This window comes from Rhipicephalus microplus, chromosome 1 (genome assembly GCF_043290135.1).
Source record: "Rhipicephalus microplus isolate Deutch F79 chromosome 1, USDA_Rmic, whole genome shotgun sequence".
NCBI classification, from domain to species: domain Eukaryota; kingdom Metazoa; phylum Arthropoda; class Arachnida; order Ixodida; family Ixodidae; genus Rhipicephalus; species Rhipicephalus microplus.
In genome coordinates, this window is record NC_134700.1 from 62,929,635 (window position 1) to 62,947,820 (window position 18,186).

Genomic DNA, 18,186 nt, shown 5'->3' on the forward strand with positions numbered 1-18,186 from the left:
CGTTAGCAAAAACGTGTAAATGTCACGTAGAGGGACTGTCCGCCCTAGCAAAATAGCAAAATGGTAGACACGCTTTTCGTCATCATTGATCTTTTTGGCTCGCAGGGGGTATTTGGGGGTTGTCCTCCATATGGTGGCTGGCGTAAGAGAGATCTTGTCGCTCTCTGTACGCTCGTTTTGACCAACCTCCCAGTTTTCCTCTCTTCAACGAGGGTTGGTTCCTTCGCTGAGGGAGGGTAACTCGTTTCGTGAGCCAGGAAAGGGGAATAACGTGTGCCGGCCACGAGGTAACCACTCCCTTCGAAAGAGGCTGCATTGTCTCTCATTTGTCGAAGGGACAGACATTTTCTCGCAACTAGGCTGTCAAGCTGCTGTAAAATGTTAAAGGAATCATGCGTGCACATGCTTTCCTACACTGTACTGTAAATAAATCAATTGTATTCACGATTGTTCATACCAGCAAAATGAGGCACATAGTTTAGGTGATGGTGGCTTGTAGTGTTATGGTATAGCAAGAGTAACGTCCCTAACAAGTCTGGGGAATATAATAAAGCCAATGTCTTTTTTCAGATAGCATCATTTTGATTAATAATGCATTGTTTGTGAGGATTTCATAATTACATCTGGATTATTGATTTATTCATTAGTAATTTATTAGTAATTTATTGGTTTAGGCACTCTAGTTGATCCACTGTACAGAGAGCCTAGCTTTCTTTTTCATTGCCTCCCACAGGAGCGTCTGCACGAGCAGGCCTTCGGTGTGTGACGACACCATGGAGCCGAGGTAATGGGGGGTAGTTTCAACTTTCTCCCATGCTTTGCCATGCATGGCTAAGCCATGTCCGGGAAAAAGGGGATCCTGGGGGCTGAGCCAATGCCAAGTGATTGGGTCTTTAAGAGGCAGCACAACCCCTTTGGCCCCAGCTTCACGTAGTTGGCATTCCTGGGCTAACCCACCCAGGGGAAATCGGCAGTCGCCTCGTAATATCACTTCCTCTCCCCACATCTTCGTCTTTCTCTCTCTTTTTAATCTTTATTGTCCGCTCCTCCTTTTAGTTATTTTCATTTTTTCTGGTGACAAAGGCTAATTTGGTGTACAGTATCCAACCTTGGGGATGCTTTATCAGGTTATGGTAGCTTCGCACAGGTGGCGTCTGCGATACCTGTGGGTTTCTTTAGCGTCCCCGTGTTGGGCTCGATGGTGGGTGGCTGACCTCGCTACTGAAAGCAAGGAATTTTTCCTGGGTTCAACCTCTTTCTTGTACTTCCCCAATTGCCCTCTTTCTAAAAGAGGGTGCAATGAGGCAAACTTCCAGTTTCATGCAAAGAACATTAAGAGTTTTTTTATGTTTTTACATTATTCACACTGAATAACCTAATATAACAGCTAGAGCAGTGTTCCCTTTCCTTAGTTTCAAAGTGTCTTAATGACACCATTAGAGTAGGTTACAAAGCGACAAGAATGGCCTGTGGAGACATTCTCTTAGAACTTCAGCACAACGCCTAGTATAAAAATCTGAAATCTCTGACTCCTATAACTAACAGCTTACTGTTCCTTGAACACAGTCCGTGGTGCGATATCTGGCAGTGACCTCTTTAGCCTCACTGAGAGTGAGCTTCCTGACAGTATAAAAGACCAGATTGTTGCCCAAGTGCAAAGAATCAAAATAAAGCGTAATGACCAAGAGGTACACACTAAACACTTAGTCCTTATGACACTGCTAAACACACTAAACACTTATGACACTACACACTAAACACTTATGACACTGCCACATTCCCAGAAAAAATCTAAGCGGGCTACATAAAGGTGCGCATCTAACCGTTTATACCAAGCCTTCGCAGGTGCTTTAAGTGTCAGAAGTTTGTTCACAGCTCACAGAGCTGCCGTGGCCGCACGTCAAGTGCAAAATGTGGTTCTCAAGAACGTGCAGTTGAGAATTGCACAAGCACTATAAAATAAGACGACACGAACTGCCAGGGAAGAACAGGCAAAAGGTGGTCCCCAGTGGTTTGTGTCGTCCCATTTTCTTGTAACATGCACTAACATGCCTAAGAGCAAGTTTTACTAATCGAGGATCGTACCTCTGATACGCACTGTTCCAACTGCAATGGAGATCATCCTGTGTACCTCACTCTTGCCCTGTGTGGAAGAGAGAGAAGAATATCATAACATAAACGTTTACCTATAATGAAGCACACAATTGATTTTCATTCGTTCAACCATCTTATGCCGATGTGGCACGTGTGGGGGTGATGCCACAACATTTTGCAGCTGCGCTGTTCAGGCGCGTTGGTGCGCGAGCAACCTCTACCCCCGCAACATCATCCACACCTACAGCGGAAGCAGCCCACGCTGCTCTGCCGCCAATGAGCATGGAGGCCTCTGGGTCTGCAGTTCCCGGGCCATCTGGTTAGGCAGAGAGCCCTAAGACTCACACCTGTTCGCGGACATTGCGAGAAAGCATCCGGCATCTTTGCCGAGATGACGGACACAAGGCGAAGATTGGAGTGGCTCTATGGATATGGAGCCCGTCAAAAAAGAAAAACCGTCCATTAGGGGGTTCGAAAAGGCTGTCTAAGCTAAAGTTGTCTATTTAGATGCACAGCACAAAAACACACTTAAAATGGCTACACAAATAGTGCAATATAATGTTAGGGGTCTTCTCCACAATCCTAATGATGTTACAGAACTGTTATTTAAATACAGTCCCAAGGTGCTGTGCATCCAAGAGGCACATTTGAAGTCATCACAAACAAACTTTCTGCGATAATATGCTATGCTTTGCAAGGACCGGGATGAGGCAACTGCTTTGTCTGGTGGTGTAGGTATAATAGTGTCACGGGGTCGTGACGTGGGCGTTCGGAGCAGACTCGATGTTCAGAAGAAACTGTTTATTTGGCAAAACTTGTGGCCAGTAAATGGACAGTCCGATTGCCCACTGGCACTGATAGCAGTGAACTGAGCATCAGCCATCAATCAACTGTCAAATGGTGAAGCTCATTGGCATTGATACATGTGCCGTTGAATATTCCAGCCTTATCACTGGTCATCCCGCAAGCTCTAGAATAAGCTCAAGTGTTGGCGTTTTGCGGGCAATCGTGACGGAACAGCCTACAATGATCGCAAGCCCTCACGAACAGTGAGGTGCAGTTTTCGCTGAGCATTCCTGACAGGCTTTGCCGGTGAAAATATAATGAAAAAAAGTGAGAATAGGAAACGGGCAGTGCAATACACTAGTAGAAAAATTTGTGCCTTGCCAATCTCTTATGATTGAGATGGCTCTGGAAGAAGTGTCAGTATGCAACATTCTTTATGACAAACTAGTCACTGTGGGCTCACTATACATACAACCAGACTATATACTTAAGAACAAATTTTCATCACCTCACTGATCAGCTCCCGGCACCCTACAATGTTTTTGGTGATTTCAGTGCTGACAGCAGTCTGTGGGGGCGCACCCACTGCGATGTGAGAGGCCGTCTGCTAGGACAATTCCTACCTTGTTCCAGAGCATGCCTCTTTAATAAAAAATAGCGCACCTATTACAGCGTCCATCATAACTCATATTGATCGATATACTTGGCTCTCTCTCTCTCCTTTCACCAAGTTAGAATGGAATGTGATCAAGAGTCTGTATGGTAGTGACCACTTTTCTGCTATCCCAAACTTTGCAACGCTGCACAAATAATTCCCTCCTCATAATCCCCAAATGAAAATAGCATCCACTGACTGGGAGAAATTTAAAGAATAAACACTTTTATCTCGTGATTTTATTACAAGTCGTAACATTCAGGATGCAGCTGCGTTTTTCAGGGCTTTTATTCTTGATGCTGCTGAAAAGTTTATCCTGCAAACAAATGGTCACTCGTGTAAAACACCTGTTCCCCGCTGGAACGAGGACTGTAAGAATGCACGTAAAAAGCAAACTAAAGCCTGGGGTATCCTTCGCCAATATTCGAATGCTGGAAAACCTCATGGAATTAAAAAACTGAATTTACTGGGTAGGTGAACACGACATCAGGCAAGAAGGGAGAGTTGGGTCAAGTTCCTTTCTGACATAAACTCCTACACCCATGAGAAGAAAGTCTAGAGTGGCCTCAGAAGTCTGAAGGGGCAGCAAGCACATCCCCTGCCTTTGGCGCGTCAAGAAAACACACTGGAGGACCAGGTCAACGCCCTTGGCGAGCACTTTGTGCGGGTTTTCAGTTTTGCACACTACTCAAAATTTTTCGTAAAATATTAAGAAATGACAGAACACTTGACTGTATGTCTAAAACAAACGAACGATATAACACTCCATTTAATATTGCCGAGCTTAGGGCGGCCTTGAATGTCTGCCACAGCACAGCATAGAGACCCGACAGAATTATGTATGATGTGCTCAAGCACCTTCACGATGACACAGAGATCACTTTACTTGCTCTGTTTAACACTATCTGGGCTGCTGTGTACCTGCCGTTCACGAGGAAAGACACTATTGTTGTCCCTATTTTAAACTCAGGCAAAGACCCCTCTTCATTACAAGCTACAGTCCAATAGCTCTTACAAGCTGCTTGCACAAGGTGTTCGAAAAAATAATAATAATAAACGAAATGCATGCATTTTCTAAGAACCAACAAACTGCTTGATCCTTATCAGTGTGGTTTCAGAGAGGGGCGGTCTACTAGTGACCATCTTATACGCATTGAAGCATACGTACATCCACGATGTGGTTATCCACAAACAATTTTATCATTGTGTGTTTCTCGACATGGAAAAAGCATATGACACCACATGACATTACTGCGTCCTCAGTGATCTGTCATACATTGGTATCTATGGTAACATGTGGCAGATTATAAAAAGATATTTATCCGAGTGAACATTCCAAGTTTGTGTTCGAAAAGTATTGTCCAGGCCATTTATTCAGCGCAGGCTGGTGTCCTGAGTTGCACCCTTTTTGTTATAAAAATGAATTCACTACGACTCTCCATCCCACATAATACATTCTATTCTGCGTAGTAGGATCATGTCCATGTAGGGTTCAAGTAATGTAATCTTGCAGTGTGTGAGCGGCATGTTCAGCTATGTATGATCAAAGTGGGCCGACAGAAGCGGGCTCAGGCCAGAAAAGAGCAGATGTTTACTCTTTTCTAGAAAGAGAAGCTTCCCTCCAAATCCCAAAATGGACTTGCATCGCCAGCGGTTACCTGTTGAGGCAGAGCATAAATTTTTAGGTCTAATTTTGAACTGTAAACTCACATTTCTATCCTACATCAAGTATAATAAAAACAATACTATAAAAACAATGAAAATATAAAAGTACTCTCATGCACTGCGTGGGGGAGTGACCGAGATTGTTTGATCAATCTCGATAAAAGCCTTATATAGACGCGCCTAGATTATGGGGCAATAATATACCAGTCTGTGACACCACGTTCTTTGAAAATTTTCAACTTGGTCCACCATTTGAGCATCCGTGTTTCTACAGGTGTTTTTCACAGTAGTCCTATGGAAAGCCTCCGAGTTCAATTGAATGAGTGGTCATTGCACCTGCAGAGAACTTGCATGTCGTTTATGTATTATTTAAGAGCGGACGGAGTAAAAGAACACCCTTCACATGCAACAATCAATGACTTATCCAGTTCTAAACTCTTTGATAACCAGCCTTCGTTTCAAAAGGCCTACCCACTTCATGTGAGGAGCCTTGCTGAGAAAACGGTTTTGCCACTTCTTCAACTCCGTCTGATGGCTACTGCTGCACGTTGTATGGCTAGTGCCATGAGCATATGGACGAAGCTAACAGCAGCATGGTCAGTGCAAGAAAGACAATGGTGTTTATTGGGGCTCAGCTTATAAAGGCACCGGCGAACGCACTTGAACAGACTGCGCATCACTGATGCGCATTCGCGCTGATACAATCAGCACACGTGCCCGATACATCCTCTCTCGTGGCACAAAACAAAAGAAACACTTGAATTAAGAAACATTCGCCACAGCTTGTGGCACTTGATTAAAGTGTTCGTCATAACGCAGTCTCTGTGGGGAACGGGTGGCACGCGTCGACCTTCTGGGAGCTGGCAGCGACGAGATGCCCGGCAAAGAACCATCATTGCTGGCTAGTAGTGTTGTTCCCTCGAGTGGTTCTGGAGATGTCGCTTCACCTGCTTGAGCAATTAATTCTGAGGCTGCGGTAAGACCCGGTGAATGAGAGTCTATATTTGTGGGACTCTCGTAGCCATCATTGTCACTGCTACACCATTCCTTTGTCCTGAAGAGATGTCAGCGATTTCGTCGCAGCATGCGACGATCCAGAGTTTTTACCAGGTAGGACCATGGAGTAGTTTCTGTGACCACCTTCCCCCTTTGTGACCAGCCAGCAGCATCCTGAAGCCGGACAGTTGAGCCCTTCTGTAGTACTCCCAAAGGCTTGCCAGCTTTGTCTTGGCGGTGCTTCGTCACATTTGTCCGGGACACCCTGCGAAAGTCGGGCAGGTTAGAACGAAGTCTCCTTCGTTGCAGAAGTTCACCCGGAGAAACCCGCCTTTTAGGGGTGCTGATCAATAGGCTAGGAGACCCAGCCAGAAGTCTTCCTTTGCTTCTACAGTTTTTGTCAGGATTTGCTTTACGATTTGCACACCCTCCACCGCCAAGCCGTTCGACTGTGCGTAACGGGGGCCTGAGGTTACACGCTTAAAGTCGTACCTCTTAGCAAAGCTGGTAAATTCGTGGCTATAAAACTGGGGTCCCGTTATCTGTACAACCTTCTACTGGTGCCCCATACCGGGCGAACATAGCGCTAAAAGCGGTGATCGTGGTTGCCGTGGTTGTGTCTTCGAGCTTTTCGACCACGGGAAAATTTGAAAAGGCGTCGTAGGCAACAACGTACGACGTTCTAGCATAATAAAATATATCAACTCCGACCCTGTACCAGGCACATTTGGGTACTTTTCGCATTAGTAGCGGTTCCTGTGGCTGCCCGTATGCGTATTTTCCGCACGTTGCGCAGCTGTCAACCAGTGCTGTGATGTCGCCATTCGAGCCCTCTCTTTACACTTCTGCAGCCCAAGGTGACCAGCATGAACTCTCTTCAGCATGCACTGACGCATACTCTGTGGTATTAAAAATTTAGGACCCTTAAAGATCACTCCAATAACGACAGACAGTTCTTTTGAAAATGGCTTGAGTTTACCTGTTACCGGTTGCCCACTTGCCAAACTTGTCATTACAGACTGGAGGTGGCTATCTTGAGATGTTTCCAACTGTAGCAGCCGCTGCGTTTTTTCGGCGTCACTATGTAGCCCAAGGACCCCGCCGCATAAACCTCGGCGTCATTGTTGGAGTCAACTTTGTCGTGTCTAGGATCCACTGTTGCCTGTGACAGCATGTCGGCGAGAACAAGCTGCTTTACGGGAATGTACTGCAACACAAAGTCATATCTTTGCAATCTCAAAAAAAAATCTTTACACCCGCGGCAGCATGTCTGCAATTTCTTTTCGTGCGATAGCTACCAGCGGCTTGTGGTCCGTTTTGATCTGCACTGTTCGTCTGTACATGAATTCGTGAAACTTCTCACAGCCAAAACATATCGCCAGGGCTTCTTTTTGAATTTGCACGTAGTTTTTTTTTCGCAACTGTTAAGACCCGAGATGCATACGCTACAGGCCGCCATTCATCATTGTAACTTTGCAATAACGCTGCGCCGATACCGTCTTTCGATGCGTCGCAGCTTATCTTGGTATCTCTCTGGAGATCAAGCATGGCAAGCAAAGGAGCGGTGGTCAAAACTTGCGTCAATAGTTTCCACTCTTGTGCATGATTCGCTGTCCATTGGAACTCTGACCGAGACCTGATAAGCTCGCGTGAAAGCATCGTTCGCTTGGACAACCAGGGCACGAATTTTACGAAGTAATTAAGCAGCCCCGGCATGCACTGGACGTCATTTTTAGACGTTGGCGTCAGCATTTCCGTCAAGCTCTTGATTAGTTTCGGGTCAGGCGATATGCCTGTTTGGCTGATGACATCACCGAGCAACTTCACTTCTTTCAACCCTATCCTGCATTTTTGCGCAATGAAAGTCAAGCCTGCTTTCTCGGCAGCTTTCAGCACTGCTATTAACCACTCATCGTGTTCTTGCTTGCTAGAACCCCATACTAAGATGTCGTCAAAGTACACAAGTACACCCGGTAGGCCGTCAAACACTTGACTCATGTTTTTCTGAAATATTTTGGTGCGGAAGAAATGCCGAAAGGCAAATGGAGAAAGCGGTACCTCCCAAACGGGGACAAGAATGTGCAGGTCTTAGAAGTTCGTTCGTCAAGTGGTATCTGGTGATAGCCCGAGTTCGCATCAAGACAGCTGAAGTATGTGGCATTGGTTAGACATGCTTCCAAATCTTCCCATTTAGGAAGCGGGAAGTGCTGCCGTCTTATGTACTTGTTGACAGCTTTGGGGTTCATGCACACCCTTAGCGAACAGTCTTTCTTCTTTGCCAGAACTAAAGGGCTGGCCCAGTCGGTTGGTTTTAACAATGATGCCAGCACGTACCATTCTTTCAAGTTCCTTTTTTAGGCGCCAAAACCCGACGAGCTGGTTGCATGACTGGCACTGTTTCATGTTTCAGGACCATGCTGTATGCCTGTTGCAAACAACGAAGCCCTTCAAACACATGTTTAAATCTGTTGAAAAGTTCGTCCCTTGCAGTCTTATCAACGAGGCAAACATTACGCTTGACTTGTCCCAGGGCTTCACTTGCTTCGAGTCCGAGCAAAGCCTGCCGACCATTTTTCACAATGAAAAATGTGACGATAGCTGTAGCATTCACAAGTTTCACCTCGTGCGTACACGTTCCAAAACAAGATATGGTACCACCGGTATATGCCCGCAGTACAGAGTTCGTCGGTTTCTATTTGCCTGCTCTGTGCAGTTTTCGGTAAATTGACATAGGAAACAAGCTTGCTTGTGATCCGGTGTCAACTTTGAATTTTATTTTGCAGTTGCTAACTTCAGCCTTAACCATCCAATCCCTCTGCATCTTGCTGTTGCAATCTCGAGGATATCAAAGTCCTCTTCTTGTCGTTTGCCAACTTCACTTACTACAGCTGACGAAACAGCAACTTCCGAAGTGGTTAGGCTGATGACACAATCGACATTTCCTTCTAAATGCTGGGCACTGTTTTGGTTTGTGCCAGCAGTTGCACCGGCGACAGCGATGTTGTTCTTTCACCTGTTTTCCTTCCTTTGGGGTTGACGGGCACCTAGAGACCACGTCCACCCTGTCTTCGCTTTTTCGCCACACTTCGTTTTGCTTTGCTACTGTTTCCGCTGCCCTGCATATTTCCTTTGCTTTTTGCAATGTCAACTGGTTGTCCCATAGCATTTTTTCGCGTAGTCTAGGATTGTGCGTGCCGAATACAATTTGGTCTCTTATCATCGAGTTCTGCAATATGCTCAAGTTACACTGGTCTGCTTGCTTTTTCAAGTCACGAACAAATCTTTCAAATCGTTCCCCTTCCACCTGCTTTCTTGAACGGAATACATATCTCTCGTGCACTTCATTGCTAACTTCAGCGCAACAGTACAGGCATCAAACTTGCTCATCACGGTGCTGTAGTCGTTCTTGTCCTCATTCGGCCCGAACTGGAAGTTGTTGAAGACGTCCAACGCGTCGTCGCCGGCAATGCTCAGAAGTAGCGCTGCATTCAATGCTTCTGTTTTCGGCTGTTCCGCTGCCGCCGTTGCCTGCAAAAATAATTCGAATTTCTGCTTAAACCGCTTCCAGCTTTTCGTGACATTACCGGACAGCTGCAATGGCTCCGGAGTTTTCAGGAGATCCATGAAGTAGCAGACGCGAGGACGGTTTCCTCTGGGGTCAAGCGGCCGCTTCTGACACCATGTATGGCTAGTGCCATGAGCATATGGGCGACGCTGACAGCAGCATGGTCGGTGCAAGAAATACAACGGTGTTTATTGGGGCTCAGCTTATAAAGGCAGCGGGGAACGCACTTGAACAGACTGCGTATCACTGACGTGCATTCCCGCCGATACAATCGGCACACATACCCGATACACCATGTCTCTTGCCGTGGCAGTGGTAGCTCATAAACTGTGATGCATTCTTTGTAGAAGTAACGAAGCACACGCCCTTAGCATGTTTTCTTTATGGCTCGTGACAGAACTACGCGAGAAATCGTTGAAGCCTTTGAAATTGACAAAATGAAAGAAAAATGTGTGAGTGTGGCTTCCATAGCCTTGTCAGCTAAAGAAAAGAAGCATCTAGAATCTTAACTTTGACATTGGCATGTGCAGATTGTCGCAATGGGCAATGACGCATGCATGAGCTGTGCTATGTCTTAACATGATATTTTCCAGGTTTTATCAGTCTACTGTTATTGTATGAATAGCATGTGTGATCGCAAATAAAACATTAGTTGCAACTTAGCACTGTGTGTGTGTGCGTCTCTTTTTGTGTCCTTGTCGTGGTGCGCTATACCCATATAAATTATGCTCATATACACACACACTTTTTCAAACTGCCGCATAAATACAACTGCCCTGAATTCTTGACGGATGCATCAGAGTCTCATGCTAGTGTGTTCTATGCTGCTTTTGGTTCATCTTTTTTGGATTTCAGTATTCTGAATTTTAATTCAAATATATTGACAGTAGAAGCCTTCGCGATACTTGTGGCCCCTAAACACATTAAAAATTTTAAATTGAAATGTCCAGTAATATACACAGACTCTCTGAGCATCATAAAAGCTTTGAAAATCTTGAAAAAACATAAAAATCATTCATGTCTTTTTTTTGTTTTACTTTTTTTATGCACCAGCTACACGTTTAAACAACATGTTGGGGTGTGCTCGGCACCAGAACACCGCGAGATCGGAGGAAATGTGTTGGCGGACCAACTAGCCGCCTCGCTCATGACAGTGCTGTTGCAAAAGGCTCCATAGCTGTTGCTGCACTTGAACTGAAACACCTTCTAAAACAAAAGCTCAGGGCTTATTGGCAGCATTTATAGGATAATCAAACATGAAATAAACATGTTTTCCAACCGAGCCTTGAAACTTGGTCACTAGTATCAATGTCATGCCACACTCAAGTAACACTTACCAGGCTACAAATAGGACACATACAAAGCACACATTCTTGCCTCCTTTCTCGTGGTTATTCACTTGTGTGTGACAGATGCGGTACTCACTAAGTGCACTTCGTATTTTAATTGAATGCAAGTAATTGGATGCTAATAAACATGAACACTTTCTACTTCCCCGCAGACATTAAATACCATTGCCTCCATCTATATTCATAGGTAGAGAACTGCTTGTTAGGTACAAATCATTGTTGGCAATTTTAAGGGATGCAAATAGTTTTTAGATCATCTTTCCAGGCAACCCATTGCACGAACTCTGAATGGAGGTTGCTGCTGCAGTAACTACATTAAAGAAGCATCTGTCTGGCGGCCGTTGGACACAAGGGCTGTTGATGAGGCATTTGTGCTGTTGTCATCCTTCTATAATTTCATTACCATGGCCACTTGTCATTCATCCTCACTGCAAACGTTTTGTCACTCTGATGATTTTAATACCTGTGTATTACCTGCTTTGGGGTGCAGAATTTTAGGCCCCCCATACTGCCACATAACATTGTCATAGCCCACATCCCTACATACCATCGTAAAACACCGACCATTGTTACTCTTTTATCAATTTCCATGGTGCTCTTTGTTCAAGCATGGCCCTTGCACTATTAAAACCAACATAATAATAATAAATATTTTCGTAGCCTTTTAGGTTATGAAAGCTATGTGTTTAGAATGAGACGTAGTGCAACGTATACAAGTGTATTTATACTCAATCATGCTCTGAAAGGGTTTAGTTTTGTAAGAAAAACGGATGGTATCGTTTTATTAGCAAATGTCATAATAGTTTTACAGATGTTAAGTGTCATTTGCCATGTAGCACACCAACAGCTACAATCAGGAAAAAATTTTTTTTGAAGGTGTAAATGGTCATTAAGCAAAACTTCTTTTGACCTACATAATATGCAGTTTTCAGCATAGACATGTCTATTGCAGGGCGTGTACGAAACAAATCATTTATAAGAATTAAGACAGTAAGTGAGCTGGGCATGTTGTACTCCAGAAGGCAGCTCTGCCATGTGCCTTTTAAAATGCAAGTGCTCTGTTAGGTGACGCATATTGATAATTGTCGAGAAGGCTAGAAATCTATCTGAGAAATCAAGGTGGATGCCTGTCTTAAGGTTAATACATATTTCATGCATGAATTTGCTTAGCGGTGTTGAAGTACTGAATCTGCATGGGAAACTACACTAGCACAACAACACATTAAAAAGCACTCCTACTTCACATATGTCATCGCATTGTTGCTTCCATGCTTACAAACCATTGTTTCATAGCGCATATGTCATCTTGAGGCATGTTGATAAAAGATCATGTGAAATTGTAGAGGCTTTTCACATTAGAATCAACCACAATGTCTGCATTTCCATCTTATTTGTCTGTCTTCATGATCGCAAATTTAGCCTGCTCGGAAAAAGTGACAAGTGTCTGTAATGTGACAATGCGTGGACTACACGTAATTATTCCTTTCCACACAATAAATCCAACAGTTCCTAGTTCAGCGACTGTCCTGTGTACTTCCTCATGTCATGTGTTCTTCTAGCGTTTTGCGTGCTATTGTAACTTGTGGCTCAGTTTTTTTATGTGCTTGGAAATAATGTGCTTCTAATGCATAAGAGGTTAGAGAAGTAGGTCTCTTCTTAGTTTTCACGATTTGGATGTGTGCATTGGATTTCACTGGTAGCTCTATATGCCGAGCTTGTGGTGTTGAGCAACTTGCATGTGCTCCATATTAGTATGCTTGCTGCTTATGTCGTAAACAAAGTAAACGCATCATGGACAGGCAATAATCTTCTCGAAGGAAATTACAGAAAAAGAAACAAGATTATTTTGTTTATATGACTAGGGTATGTGTGGTCTTTCCTTATGAATTACAGAAAAAGAAACAAGATTATTTTGTTTATATGACTAGGGTATGTGCGGTCTTTCCTTGTGACTGTCCACTTTCAGAAGTGTTTATGTTTTTCTGCACAATGCTGTGCAGAGGGGCTCTCGAGTGCTCAAGGTAGCACTGGTCTAGAGCAGCTACGAACATTTTTTCTGTGAAAAGCTCCCAGACTGAGATGACAATTCAGCAAAACAAAACATTTTAATGACATGACAGAAAAATAGCAATCAACTGTACGATTTACTGCTAATCATGACCAAGTGCAAAGTCTTCTAGTAGTATGCACTGTTCTTAATGTGGTTTATTAGGAATGCTTTAAATTAAGAAGAAAAAGTTTGAACGGCTGCCATTCATGCTTATAGCATGATGTTTTCATCTGATCTATGCATGTTGGTGTGAGTTGCACAAGTATCTCAGTATTAGACGAAATACCATCTCGAGGGAATGATGCACACTGAAGCCAAAATAACCAGATGCTTGCAAAAATAAATGGGAAGGAGACAGGCTTGTGTAGGCCCTTTGTTATAATGTAGAGACGTACAATCTTTGCCTGTGAATCGGAAAGGTGGCGCCTGGTGTGTTAAATTTATGACATGGTGAGTTCGCTGATGCAGAGTGACTTCCGGGAGAACTGTCTCAGCATCAAGGCTCAGAAGGCACTTCAGAAGATCCGTGAGGACCTCTGTGAGAGCCCTGATGGTGAAGGGCAAGAGCCCAGCTCTAAGGTGGGTCCCCCCATAAGGGGGTTAACCTATGATATCACATTGCTTACATCCACTCCCACTACTAGGTTTCTTCATGTGCCTTTATCAGATGCGAAGCATCTTATAGTTGATTTCAATACAGTGTGCAGTGTGACCATCTTTACTGCGTGTGTGCATCTCCTTCCTCTCGCTCTGCTCTCCTACCACCTCTCACCACAAACACAGGCATCGTGTGTCAGTGAGTTTTCTGATTTAAAAAAATGACCCCTCGCACTGCACAATTGTTACTGTTTACAATTAAAAAGCAATTATTGCACATATCTGAGGCACCATAGCAACACGTCAATATTCTGTATGTGTGTCTCTTACTAGAAAAGGCATACATAAGTAATTCTAAGGACCGTAGCGTTTATCACGTTGCGCTGACCTTGCAACGCTTGCACGAAAAGGGAAGTGTTTCCAACGCTTTGCTAAGACAACACGGGTGGTGGCACCTACCCGTCGCCTTGCGTTCTATACCTTATTACCTCCGAGACGGCGCACAGGGCATGCGCACTTCGTTTCCAAGATAACTACCAGACAGCGCTCATGTCTCACGTGTGACTTGACTTGATGCACTCGTTCGCCTCCACTGCACGCTCGTGGCACTCTTAACGCAGCGCCTCCAGAATATCATTGACCGATTTTCTTGCACAGAACATCAAATAAACGTTTTGTTCATTCTCTCCAGATGCAAGACTATTGACTTTCGAGAACATTTGCAGTGTAACATGCAGATACGGGGCATTTTTTTTTTTAGCACCCGCTTGACCGACATGTCAAGTGTGTGTACAAGTCATTCAAAACCTTTGAAATTTAAAAGTATGCTTTTTAGTCTTTTGAAAACCTTTTAATTTCTTTAGTAGTATGTTATGAAAGGGGTTTTAACATTCCTCTAGACTTGTGCCTCATGAATGCCACTCAGTCATTGATGCCTTTCTGTATAGCTACATTTAATGACATGACAGTGTCTTTTGGAGAGGGCAAATTTTTACTAGTAACAAAAAATAACTTGGCATTTACATAATTAATCTACCTTTAAAAGAACAGAATTTTAAACATAGACTTAGTACCATTATGACAACATTAGCTTGGGTTATTTTCTCTCTTTTATAACATTGCATCCAACCGTAGCAACATGTGAAATCAGAAACATCATGCCGCCTTTACTGCTGAAGCAGTTGCGATGCCATCTTAAGAGGTTTGCCAAGGGCATGCCCTCAAATGAGCATTGATATGTATTAACTATATTTTTTACGTGCTCGACAAATGCATCAAATATACAGGTACATTACCCATGCTGAGGTGTGCATTTAAGGATCTAAGGAATTCTGGTGAACACATGAAGTACTATTCGCATGAAGGTAAATATTTCATTAGTACATGTGGCATACAAAAAAATGTCAGGTGTTAGGAAATCAATGCCATCATCTATGCACGCATTGTATGGGTCTTTTAAAACATGGTCTAAATTATCAAGTGCATGCAAAGCAGGTAGGGGAAGTTCATGAATTTATTGGTGAAGGCTCTAAATTGAGGGCCGATAGTTTGTCACAGTGTTCTGATCACTGCTAATTACTCTCTTGCTTTTTTTTTACGTATTTTTCTAGGCAAGTAGTATTAATACACAGTGTGTCATTCTCAGCCATCAATTGAACTTGAAGTAATATTAAGCTTTCTCTTCTGACCAGTGAGTAATCTGTGCCATTGCTACAATGCGTGAATAATTTCCAGATCCAGGTTCCACAGCTGTCTACACTGGTGGACCTTACCAGCCCGGAAAATCTTTTTGGCCTGGCACCTCGTGTTGTCGCTGCAGAGTCCCTGTGAGTGCTAGCATACGGTACAGAATGCAAATCGCTGACTGCACTCCTTGGTGGCTCAGTGTGATATGACTGTTTTTGAAGCATACGCTCAAAGCACGATTTAAAATATTCTTATATAATGAATAATTGGTTATAATAAAATAATTGACCAATATCTTTGCCATAGATGCAGTGTTATAAACAATTGTTTATATATAATGAATTTTTTGATATAATGAAGAATTTTTGTGGCAGATGTGACCTTGTTATAACAAGGTTAGAGCTATTTAATACACTGGATTTTGAAACCTATTAATTTTAGAGTATGTAAAAGGTTCAAGTGTTGGTGTTATTCTAATGGGATGGCCATCATGGCTGCTATAAATTCAGTGCAAATTTTGCAACATTAAGACTTCAGACTGTTAGAGCAACGAGAAGAGTGCTGAACAGACAAACAAATGGTGCAGCTGGCCTTCCACCTTTCATGTCACTTCAAGATGATTGTAGGCAAAACTGTGAAGGCACACTCGCGTGCCTTCAAATTGTTGGCATTGCTATGATCAGACCCACCATGTTGTGGTCAGCAGCGTCTGCGGCAAGCAGCATTGCTTCAACTCAGTGAGGGTCGGATGCATGTGTACTTCCAACTTCTTTGTCACAATACATGATCATGTTGAAAGTGACCACAGGCTTTTTTTACAGCAGTTTTGGCAAACTGTAAGAGCAGTATCATCGACTCCATGTGCGCTGGCTGCATGTGCTTCCGGAGCACGTCCCTGTTGGAAGTTGCTTGGCACCCAAGTTCCTGTAATCCATTGAAACATGAAAAAATGTTCGAAACATCCAAATTTTGGCCAACTATACAAAATGAAAATTGACCGGGGAATTTCACAAATTCATATTGGACTGAATTTTTTTTCAGCAGTGTTCGTATTGTCGAGATTGTACGTTCTCTGGATCAATCGTGCTACATTTCAATGGCATGACACACCAACGAAACAAAAGAGAGGCTTACTAAGTGATGCCAGTACAAATACACACCCACAAGACGGGCATGTTTACTCCAGCACTGATGCCCAGATCACGTGCGGCTGCTTTACACTACACAGCAATGCGTGACAATCAAACACTTCATGAGAATTATTCTATTTGTAGGAAATATTGCATTAAAATGCAAGTAGTAGTCAGAAAAGTATAGCCTAAAGTAGGAATGTGTGAATATTCGAAATTTCAATATTTTCACGATAGTGTTCGCTATTCGATTTGATTTGCCCTGAAATTTTGCTATTCAAACTATTTGAACTTACAGCCCACGTCCAACATCCAATTAAAAATGGCCCCTTCAGATTTTTAGTATGCTTCACCTCATCACAGTATTGAATTGCGGCAAAGTTGTAGTTAAAGCTCCGCTTCGGTCAAATTTTTTAGACAAATACAGTCATCGTCTGTTTAGAAGTGTCCTATTCAAAGTTTTAACATTCTTCACTGCATTATAGTATCGTGCTGTGGCAAAGCTGCCTGACAAGTTTTGCTATGGTTGAATGGTTGAAGAAAAATACAGTCAATGTCAGATTAGAACAAGCCCCTTCTGATTTTCAAATGCTTCACCTCATTCTGTAACCATATGGCGGCAAAGCTGCTTTTCAGGCTGCACTACGGTCGCAATTATATTGACCCAAGAAAATGCTGGTTCCAACATGGAGATGATAGATGTGGTGGGAGCTCAATGATCTTTGGGCCCTGATATTCAGGCATAAAGTCTGAAAAATTGAACGCCGAAAATTTTACATCCAGAATTTTCAATGTTCTGGTATGTTGACATCTGCAAGGCATACTCCGGACTTAAAAAGAGCACATTCTTGTTCGCCATATCAGTTGGGCATCTAGAGAATTTTAAAAGAGGAGAGACTGAGGAATAGTATCGTGACCTTTCACGTAGTAAGTGTTGTCGGCAACACATTGGTTGAGCCAAGCCATGTACATAAATACAATTCGGCCTCTTGCATTGCCTCATTCTGGATATTGTCTCTGCATTGTCTCTCCGCTATATCGCTTTGAAGTATTAGAATAATATTGATAAATATTTCAAAAATATTTGATTTAGACTCTCACCTAAACATATGAATTAGCTTTGCACCCGAAATAGTTTAAACACGATTTAACAAAGTGACAACCATGCTTGAATTGTTTAGTTAGATTGACAAGTTTATACAATCAAAAAAAAGGTAAAAATCTTTGACGCCCGATTTTTCGGATTTCCTGCCCTAAATTCAAGTCCAAAAACAGCATTGAGTCCCACCTCTTTCACATCTATCATCTTCATGTCGGAACCAGTGTTTTTTTTTTGTTTTTTTTTTGAGTCAATACATTTGTGACTGTACAAGCTGAAAGGCAGCTTTCCCATAAAACAAAAATTTTATTAGGTGAAGCATAATACAAGTCTGAAGGGGTCACTTTTAATTGGACGATGACCGCATTTGTCTTTGATAAGTTTGATAAGTTTGAATAGTTCAAATAGTAAAAATTCTAGTGTAAATAAAATTGAATAGCAAGTGCTATTAAGCAAATATTTTAAATTTTTAATATTCACACACTCCTAGTTATAACAAAATAACATTTGAAGA

General features: G+C 42.9%; 1 protein-coding gene across 1 annotated transcript in view; it reads left to right on the forward strand.

The window, feature by feature from the left end:
* The window catches only part of Vps50 (vacuolar protein sorting 50), a 243,954-nt gene that overhangs the window by 151,368 nt on the left and 74,400 nt on the right, over window positions 1–18,186 (forward strand). Inside the window, exons 20-21 of the mRNA XM_037429998.2 lie at window positions 13,629–13,739; window positions 15,492–15,583. Of these exons, the coding sequence (XP_037285895.1) occupies window positions 13,629–13,739; window positions 15,492–15,583 (203 nt within the window). The remainder of the gene's footprint in view (window positions 1–13,628; window positions 13,740–15,491; window positions 15,584–18,186) is intronic.